The sequence below is a fragment of the Rhincodon typus genome, chromosome 12, assembly GCF_021869965.1.
Source record: "Rhincodon typus isolate 14 chromosome 12, sRhiTyp1.1, whole genome shotgun sequence".
NCBI lineage: Eukaryota > Metazoa > Chordata > Chondrichthyes > Orectolobiformes > Rhincodontidae > Rhincodon > Rhincodon typus.
This window is the reverse complement of record NC_063343.1, coordinates 10,949,567-10,960,420: the sequence shown is the minus strand read 5'-3', so window position 1 is coordinate 10,960,420 and position 10,854 is coordinate 10,949,567. Positions and strand designations below refer to the sequence as shown.

At 38.1% G+C, this 10,854-nt stretch overlaps 1 protein-coding gene across 1 annotated transcript in view; it reads right to left on the bottom strand.

The window, feature by feature from the left end:
- Nucleotides 1-921: 921 nt before the first annotated feature.
- Nucleotides 922-10,854, bottom strand: part of LOC109927920 (transcription elongation regulator 1) — a 33,592-nt gene continuing 23,659 nt past the window's right edge. Inside the window, exons 9-14 of the mRNA XM_048603937.1 lie at nt 8,537-8,701; nt 5,638-5,820; nt 4,292-4,471; nt 3,284-3,367; nt 3,102-3,202; nt 922-1,594 (exon numbers count right to left, since the gene is read on the bottom strand). Of these exons, the coding sequence (XP_048459894.1) occupies nt 1,393-1,594; nt 3,102-3,202; nt 3,284-3,367; nt 4,292-4,471; nt 5,638-5,820; nt 8,537-8,701 (915 nt within the window). The 3' untranslated portion in view covers nt 922-1,392. The remainder of the gene's footprint in view (nt 1,595-3,101; nt 3,203-3,283; nt 3,368-4,291; nt 4,472-5,637; nt 5,821-8,536; nt 8,702-10,854) is intronic.

The window sequence follows — 10,854 nt, the reverse complement described above, 5'->3', positions numbered from 1 at the left end:
AACATGACAAAGTACCTTTACCAGTCTTCACGTTAAATACACCAGCAATTAAGACAGCTAAAGCATGATGTGTTGAAGGCCTGATCCTCAGTCCGAGAACAACTGCAGAGAGAGAAACAGTTAAAATTTCAAGTCCAATATTACTTCTTTGGAACTGAAGAGAGGTGGAAATGTGATGGGTACATGTCATTGACAAAGTTTGGAGGTTGGGAAAGGAATAGACAAAGTCAAGGAAAGATTGAAGAAATGAGGGAGATGGTTACAGTGAAGAAACAAAGTACTGATCCACAGTAAGTGCTAATAGCCGAATAAAAGTTAGCTGTAATTGAAAGCTAAATCATGAAAACAAGCTACACACACACTGCGTGAAAGGAAAATAAAATAAAGGAGGATAGAGTTCATGGTCTGAGATAAAATTTGATGTCAAACCAATAAGGCTGAAATGCTTAGAAGAGTCAAATTAGATTCAAAATCATTGACTGTTCCTCTTTTCACAGATGCTGTTTCTTCAGAAATATCTTTTTTTAAAAATCTCCAGCATCTGCAGTACTCTGCTTTCAATTTAGTATTTAATCCTGGAGTTTTTCTAAAGATGTTCCAACTATTATTTCAGTTACAACAGAAATTTAGGCCCTTAAAATTGCAGGTAACTGCAGTTACGACAACCAGTGGGTATTTGAGCCAAAGATCTATATCTCCAATCTCAAGGTACAATCAGGAGCATCTCAGCTGTTTTAACAAGTGATAGAATGCATTTTCTCCCAAGACCTGGGCTCTGGGGTAGCTGGAGATAGAAATAGTTAGCTAACATCCGATAAATTGCACACACTTTCTTTAGAAACTGGAAGACAGAACTGCAATCATTCAAGTATTTTTGCTTAAAACAACTTAAAAGCAGCACAAAAAACTGCATTCTAAACATTTTAGAAAAAAAAGATGGTTTATTGCAGTAAACATTTCAACTAGGCAACATTTCCAACACCTTAGTTAATAAAGTCACTTTGGAAACTTACATTTAAACGCAAGTAAAAGCTTAAACGTTACAAACAAAACCCCTTCTGAGATCAGTGACTGACTTGGAAAATTACTGGTAACTAAATGCTAGTTTTTACAGTGTTGCTGTGGCACAGCCATTTGTTTGGACAATGACCATGCTACACATACTACGTCAGCTTTTTTTTTTTTTAAAACTTTTATTTTACACAACTGAATGATGAGTCAAAGCTTCCACTTCAACATGACGACAAGCTGGTACAAATGTGTCCATACTATATACAAAACTGGACAAAGCAGACACATTAATACTGCACACACGTTGATGTCTGGCAGATGGCTCATGCACAAGTCTCAGTTGATGGGCAGCCTGCTCATGCTCAGGAGGACCTTGTGGTGTTATTTGGCAGAGCGTCTGGTTGGTTCTGATGCTGTGGGAGGTGGGGGAGGGCCTCGCCGATCAAGATCATCAATGTAGGCCATAATGAGCTTGCGTCTCTCCTCAGGCACACACTCCAACACCAAGTACCGTTTGTCATTCTGAAGGATCCTTTCAATGTCTTTTAGATGTTGATCTGACTCGTGCAGTAGTTTTTTTGACCTTGGAGAGAGTAATAAAACCCAGCACAAATTTACTTATGTCAGATAATACAAGCTCTTCAGAAATCTATTCAGCAAAAGGAATATGGTTCACTTGAAAAATTCCATACTTTCCCACCATCTCCCTCAGAAAATAACAGACATCAAAGGTTTCCTAGATTAGCACAACAAAATTAGCTGCTTTTTTATTTATTCATTCACAGGATGTGATCATCACTGGCTAGGCCAACATTTACAGCCCATCCCCAGTGGTCCTGAGAAGTTGGTGGTGAGCCGGGCTGTGGATATTTTTAACCTACCTTACAGGACCACCTCCAGCTCAATGTCTGTCCCCTCTACTGTCAGTTCACAGGCCACTCATTAGTGCTACTCTTAATTAGTTCTTTTGATAACTTATACTCTCATTAAATATCTCCACCCTACCTCCTGTGCCTCAATGCTCTGTACACAACTCACTAATTAAGGCTGATGAGAAACTGATATATTTTAAACTTTGAACATAAGAAACATTCAACATTGCAGGATGTAATATAATGCAACCTAACATTTAATATGCAACTTTTCTGGCTAGACAGGTAACCATTCGGCTGCCCCTGGTCCAACCTCCCCCTCTTCAGCTGTTTGAGATTACACAATTTGACATTTGCTCATTTACTCAAAACATTTGAAAAGGTTTATTCCCTGACCTATGAGTGTACCACGTACATCAAAAGCTGCACTAAGGACATGATGCACAATGGATACAACTGTGCATGCGCAGATTGATAGTCATAGAGCACGGAAACAGGCCCTCTGACCCAACTCAGCCAAGCTGATCACAGTGGGCATTTTCATTGACTGCTTTAGGAAACAAACATTCCATTAAAGAAAGAATGACAATTAAGTCCAAAATGCCATTCAGCCAATAGCTGATCTACTTGAACAAGTTTTCTTGCAGCCATTAAAGCTTATTTAAAAAATTCTTTTCATTCACAGGACTCAATATGAACAATCATACTTCTGTGACTGTCTACTAATCCATCATACTTTTATAACTGAATATGCATGTTACCCAGCTGAAGTGCAGATGCAGCTTCACGTTTCAAGAAGTTTTGCCTCTTGATTCAGCTCTAGTTATATGCACTTTCCTTCCCCTAGACTTGTGCACCTGTGCTAATAAGTAGCACAAAATGAGAACAGGCATCCTTTAGCAAATTGAACAAGCACCCTGAATACTTTACCTGATTTATGTGATACAACTGGATGAGAATGTTTTGGTGGTGAACGTACCAAATGGTGGGAGACAACTTGAAACAAGGGTGGCAAAATAACACACACAATACTGGAGATCGATTATGACAGCAACTGCAGCTTCCTGAATAACAAGCCAAACATGTCTCCTTTTACTCAAGTCAAAAACACTTGGACACTCTAAAGTACACCAGATTTTGCTGGCAATGAAAGCCATTAAGGCAAATATTGAAAGCAGCAGTTTACTGTAGTCCTCAGTGACAGCAGGCATTACTCACCTGTAAGTAATAAATTTGGTCTCCTTCAACAGTGTCCTAAAGTCAGCTTTGGCTGTGATGTATTTATCTCGAATGTATTCTTCGAACTCTCTCTGCTTTTTCTGAAAAACAATAAACAAGTGAAGGGCTGGACTGAGGTGAATGACTGAAAACTTTGCATCATTAGCAGATATGGCCATTACCCTATCACTAGACGAGAACTTGATGCAGCGAGGATCCTCTTTGATGACCTTTTTCACTTCCTTCCATGTAGAGGTAAGAGTAATCTACATTTAAAAACAAAAAGAAATATGACTAACAAATAGGGAACTTAAAACAATCACCAGCTACATGAAATAAATGAGCTAGGTAAATACTATGAGTACATGAGCAGCTCGGAAGCAGCTACTCTGTGGTAGGGGACTCCGGCAATGTCCTTTCATGATCTGCATGTCTGGAATGTGATAACATGTTCCTAAATGAGTGTATTTCCAGTATCATTCAAGAAGTTTGAACCATTCTTGGCAAAGCAACCTGCCTGATTGCTACACAATCCACTACAAACTTGAACAGCTTCTATCCGAGCATAATCTGGCTACACAGTGTAGCATGTAGAAAACGCACTGCGGCAGTGCTGCAAGGTTCCTTCAAGAGCACGTTCCAAACCCACAATCTCTGCTACCTGGAAGAACAAGGGCAGAAGGTGCATGGGAACATCATCATGACTTAGAAATATGTTGCTACTGAGTTAAGTCTGTGAATGGTTCATAACTACTTTCTCAAGGGCAAACTGATATAGCAATAAGTGCTGGCCTCGCAAGTGACAGTAATTGTGCAAAAACTGTTGTTCACCTCAATCTTATTCCTTATTTTCTGGTTTAATTACTTACACCTGAAAAGTCCTCCACAACTACTTTAGAAGTTATTGACATTTGCCTGCATAAGTCAACTAATTCAACATAAAAGAGATGTTTATATTTTCACAATATAGCACTGCATAACTTCAATTATTATGAAGAGAAACATACAAGTAGTATTTCTTGATATTTAAAGCACATGAATGTACGTGTTCGTATTATTACTCTATACAGAAGGAACTTCTTACAAGCAGTTCCACTGCAATCTTTGCACACAATTCATGTTTCCATGCAGAATCAAGATACATGAAGATTCAGAAAGGAGGATATTAATAACGAACTATTCATACACACCGCTGAGGTTTCATCCAGAAGCTGTCTAAAATGCTCCCTCTTCTTCTTTGTAAGCGCTTCTATGTGCTCACTAAATAATTTCTCCTTCTCTTCTCGTTCCAGTAATGAAGCAGACTCCCAGCGGTGGTCTTTGCGAAGGGTCCTCCGAGTATCTGACCATGTCACATCGGAAGAACGGACCTGTAGAACACAAAGAAGCATGAAGAATCACATTCTTTTGTGAAAAAGGGAGAAACAGCGGTGTATGCATAATGCAAATATTCTTTTTCTCAATAAAAAACTCAAATTAAGGCAAGGAGTAACGTAAAGACATTTGAGCTGATTTAATTCAAGTTTATGATGATATTACAGTTATAGAGAATCACTCGCCAGCAAGGGAAAGCTGAACTTTCCCACCAAACGACATTCGAAAGCATGTTGTATCAAAGTGAAAGGGAAAATGAGTTTCTGGAGAGAAATGTGATTGAGGGTCAAGCCAGGAAATTTGACAGATAGCATTCATCTGTAAACAGAGGCAGAGACATGTTGGACCAAATGACCCTTGCCTCACTCCCCAAAAATAACTTTGCTTTACAGTGTTTGATGCAATGGGTATGACATACACTCCCAAAAAAAAGTAAAAAAGTAAAATAAACTTACCAGATTTAAGCTGCTATGTTAGGAAATACAGCAAACTTAGTTTTAACCGGCACCACATTGAACCAGCACTCTTAATAATCTAGCAAAAATTACATATCTCAAATTCTGGAATTTTACTGCATTATTGTGATTTCTGCGATGCCCGAGTAGTCAACTAAGGATGTGAGAAGGCTCTCTGCTGATAAGTTTTATTTAAGGCAAAGTTGCATTATTATTTAAGTGAGTTATGCTGTAAATAAAGTACAACATTGATGTGTATACCACTGCACTATGTTTCTATTACTTGGTGCGTTTTTACATTAATTATGTGGACCGCTTGATCAAATGGAATATTTCATCAGCCAGCACACTCCTGGTCCCATAGGTGCCAGTTAATAAAAAGTTTGCTCTAAAATCAATTCAAAGCAAATGAAAACTCCAATAGAGCCGAGTGAATTACATTTTAGCTGCAAATCCTTCACTCAGGAGGGACAAACTGCCCTACAATCATAATTGTTGCTTGATAATAAATTATGATTAAGAAAAGTTACCCAATTTCAGCTAAGTACCAAAATTAGCTCACCCAAAGTAATAGTAGGTAACCAGGAAAATATGTTATTGTTTGGTACTATTTCACAACAAGTCAATAAATTCTACATGTAAACAGATACAACCAGGATTGTACACTGGCTTTTGAGCAAATCTATTTGCATACACAGACTTATTACCATATCAGACAGTAAAGCTTTGAAATTCTGGATAGCTTCCTCTCTCTTGTGCTGTTCTCGTTCCCGATCAATTTCCTTGGTCTGCTCTGAACGAGCTTTCTGAACCTCTCTCTCCCTCTCTCGTAAACTTGCTTCTATTCGTGCTTGGCGCTCCAGTTCCTTCTCCTTATCAGAGTCTATGTGCTATCAAGGAGGAACAAGATAGTGGAGTTTAAATGGTGATTTTAGACAAAGCATTGCATTTTAAATTAGAATGGTTCCTAAAAATGCACATTGTTGCTTTTTATTAAGCATGTTAAGTGACCATTGTGAATTGCACATCTAAGCAGGACAAAAGAAGTAGGCAAGCTAAGACAATGCTAAAACCAAACCTAAAATATCATTGTGGTGACAAAAAGCTATAGGAAATCTCACACTGTAACAAACGTGCTTTACTGCCATACAATACCCTTCATGAATAATAAGTTATCTCTGCAAATTGCTCTGCATCACTAGCACCAACTGATAAAAAAAATACAACTGACATTTGGAAGAATGAATTCAGTCATCGTACTACTGGTCAGTTGATGTCAACATGGCATGAAAATGACCTAAGTATACACAATTATACTTTACAGAAATCCTGACAACTGCTTTTACCAGTCTTTAAAAAAATGCAGGTGCAGCTGGCAAGGCCAAAATTTAATGGTTGTTGTCAGTTACCTTGCGGTGTTAATGGGCCTCCTCCTCAAACGGAATTCTTTGCAGCATTTTTGATGAGAACGAGTGAACTTGCCAAATCATTTCACAGGGGGCTAACAGTCAACTTCACCATGTGGGACTGGCATTATATTTGACTCATACAAACACATTCGAGGAACAAATGTACAAGAATCTGCCAACTTAATTGTCACTTCTACAGACACCAGATTTTTCAAAAAAAATCTAGATTTAAAAATAATAAATCAAACTCTCAAGTTGCTGGAGTGGTATTTGAATTCACATTCTCAGGATTATTAGACAAGTAACATAGCTAATACACCAATACACCCGCACAAAGATGATCCAGTCTTTCCATTCAAACCAGGCATTAAAATTCACAAAGAACAAGGCTGCAAAAAGACTCTTGACAGCAGTCAAGATAATCAAGAGATAAACACGAACATAATTCTTTCTTCATTGCCCATCACTGTATTTTCCTTGCCTTCCTGCTGGTTTTGACAGGTACAGGATGTGAAAGTCTGAATCATGCTGTGAAGCTGCTGATTATGCCACACAATCTGGAATAAGTAACTATTAACAGGTTTGCATATAGGAACACCTGATGCAAGTACTCCAATCTGTTACTGGAACCCTTCATCCCTATCGCTCAGGTAGCTGCTAATTCTCTGTCAACTCAGTGAAAACCCAGTCACCCAAAGATGGCAATGGAAGTAGCTTCCAGAATAATCCAAATCATTCACTGGCATTGATACTGTAGATGCCAATAAAAGGTAAGTAACTGAAGAACAATACAATTATGACATTAAAAATAACTTTAAAACAATTTCCTTTTCATCTCTTCTGCAGGCAATTGATCTTCACTGGCTCACAATGCACAGGCTCCTACCTGTTGCTCTCCAACATTTCATTCCAATGATCATTCCTCACATGCAAGTATTGCTGCAAAGAGAGACATGCTGTTGAAGTTCATTGTCTTGTATCCATCAGGAAAAATGCAAGAATGCCAAATTTCAAATAAAGCAATTTATACTACAGGAATAAAAGGGTGTTCATTGGTTGGAAAGTTGACTCTGTTTGACCAAGGTTTTGCAATGGAGACAAAATGGGAGAATTGTAGACTCAAGGCTTTTAATTCCTAAAAGGTGGGAGACTTGGACATATTTCTTTTGGTTACAAAGAACAGGCCCTTAAATGTGAATGCATGCTACATCTCGCAAGCATAAATAAGCCCTACTTGGAGCTCAGCTGGGAGTCTTAAATTGGTTGTTAGTACAGCTATTAGTGCACTCAAGATTGTTCAATAAGTGCTTACCCAATCACAGGATCACATCTAACAACTGATGTTTATTTTGTGTTTTGAGGTCAGTCCAAAAAGACATTCTGCCCACCACACAACTGATTAATATTGTGCATGAATTACAATGCCAATGTGACACCAGATACGCAGGCTGTCCATCCGAACGATTGGCTGATAAAATCGAACAGCTTGTTCCATAGCTTTTCATTATAGGCAGAGTAGATGTACACAACCAGCCCTCTGTGCTTGTAGAACTCAAAGCAAATGCCTTTTGTTACACCTGATTCTGTGATTGGCAACATTTGCTAAAAAAAATCCGAACTGTGCTAATATCTAAATGAACTACCAATTTAAGATGATTAGTTGAGTTTGTAATGTGACTCACTTATACTGGTAGAAATTACATCCATTCCAGTTCAGGAGCATGTACACCCATTGCTTTCTCCATGGGAATGCCTCAACAAGAGTTAACTTGTCAACCAATCAGCACCCTTTCTACCTTTTGTATAAACAGTTGTGACTGAAATGTGGCATTCTTGCGCTTGTTCTGATGAATACAAGGCAAGAGTCTTCAACAACATCTCTCTCTTTTCAGTAAGTCAAATTGTGCACTACCAAGCAAACCATTCACCTGAGCGTGTTGGTGGCTTTGGACCATGGAGAGTGATGCAATCAAATCCCTGTCCATATCTACACCCCTGCATTTTATTCAATGTCAGCAATCACTGACATGAGCAGGAAGCCTCAATGCTGTCAGACCACATGAGGAGGATAAGTAACACCTTTTACTGATAGCTACTGAGTTTACCAAGACCTGTGAGACTCAGAATTACACTTGGCATTGACCCACTGAAGTCGATGAAGAACCATGCTTTGCACTCTTTAATGCACAACTCTTACCTTAGCTAGCTTCTCCATATACTGCTTAAAGAAATCCTCCCTTAGCCCAGAGCTATCCACAGCTTTGTAACGCGAGTCACTTTCAAATTTCTCCTTCACTTTGCTCCAACGTAACTGACTGTCCAGGTGATGCTCAGACAGCATGTCGAAGAAGTTGCCTTTTAGCTGCTCAGTATTGAGGATTTGATGAGGGGAGAAAACAAGAATAAATCCAAGTCAGGAAACAGTTTTGCAACTGTGCTATTTTAGTCACCATTGCATTTACTCACCTCACACTGAAGGAAAGTGAATACACCCTCCACACTAAAGTTATAACTACCTTAATAAAATATTGCATGGAATGCTAATTTTTATTTTATAGATCTAAGCCTAGTTAATAGAAGATCCAATTTTTACGGGGCAGGGTCTTTATAGCTTTATCAAATCCTTCAAAATTAACTACAAATTATAAGTTTTAGCTCTACTGAATTAACTTTTTTAAAATAGCTTTTTTTAAAAAAGAACATTGGTGCTAATACATTCATTGTTTGCAATTTTTTTAAAACATCTTAGGATTAATTAGTTTCTTGATTTATTTCAACACATTACTTAAGCCACTGGCACCATATGCAATAGCTTAGTGAGTGGGATGTTTCACAAAGCCAGTCAATACTGCTCTAGGATCCACAGTTACAATGCAGTGAAGCTGGGGTGATTGCTGCTCAGCTAAAGATGGAGGTGCCTCAGCTGGCAGCCAGAGACAGAGAGCTCACTCCAGGACAGCAAAAGGCAGACAGTACAGTGCCAAGCCACCAAAGAGTTTCAAATTCATGACCAGCCCATTTTGAGAGGCATATGCTTGCTCCTGCAGAGAAATCTTCCAAACTGATTTGAAATTAACTAAGTTTAATTAACTACACATTAAATATTCAATTCTGTTCTTGGAGCAAAACAGGTTCTGTGATTGAACACCATTTTTCAGACAATCGATTTCCATTAAAATGCAACACAACAATACGATTTAGTTGTTTAAGGATCATTTTAAAATTAGATACCAATACAGTAGCTTCAGACAATTTGTGTACAAAATGGATGAAATTCATCACAAATTAAAAAGCCCAGAAATATTGTAAAATTATTTTGTACAAATCCACAATTGGTAGAAACAGTTTCTTTTTAAAAACACAATAGAGAAATTTAAAAATAAACATTTAAAACTCGATCTATGCTTTAAATTCTAGGAACATTGCAGCCGATTTTAAAGTATGGGGGTTTTAAACGCAAGGTTAAATTGACATACAGCAACTTTAATGCGTCTATATGACTGGGGATTGTATACATCTACCAGTTAAGGTAATTACTTATTAGTGTTTTAAATTAAGCATATTATCAGTATACGGATGTGTGAAGCTTGCTGAGTCTAAGTATAGTTATATTGTCAATTGATTCAGTACTTTGGTTGCTGCTGAAAATGAACAATACAATGTGAAAGATCTGAAACATATTTAACCAAATTTCTTTCCCCACCTGAAAGCTTACTTCAAAAAGAAATAAACACATGTTTTACAGTTAGAGCTGAAAAAAATCCTTTCACACTGCATATATTGGATTTTAATGGTAGCACTGCTCCAAACATTTTTTCCATTTAATTTTAAAGGATGTTTCAAGATGATACATTAGAAACAAAGCTGGACTGATTGATACATCAGAAATAATAAACAGACAATTGAATAGGAACAGAAAGGAAATGCAACTGGCAAGCTTGGCTCGTGTTTAAGCACCAAATACGAACTTGTTTAATGCCACTTGCACAGTGAAACTTGCACTCAAAACAAGGGAATGTCAGTACTACTGAAAAGGACGTTATTCAGCATCAATATCAGGTATTCACAACTTGCAGTGAACAAAATCCCAGCAAGGTACCTCTCAACAAGGCTGGCCATTCAAAGGCAAGCTTCAGACAGCAATATCTTAACACCCACCAGATGCTGGGCAGTATTTAAGAGGAACACTGGGCGTTAAGCAGTCATTAAATTTGCTGCTTTGCTTAAATACGTTAAAAGTGGCCCAAATGCATGAAACAGTGCTGGGTAAACTGACTGAAGTCAACACATTGTCACATTCTGTTCCTTCAGTCTTGGTCAGCTAAAGGAAGTGTCATGTCATTTTTATTCCAAACATTTTAAGTTAATTCATTTCTTCCCTTCACCCTCACCCACTTAACTTGGTTTTCTCTTGCAAATATGCTCACCCTTTTTGGGGATAGCAAGAACTGCAGATGCTGGAGTCAGAGATAACACAGTGTGGAGCTGGAGGAACACAGCAGGCCAGGCAGCATC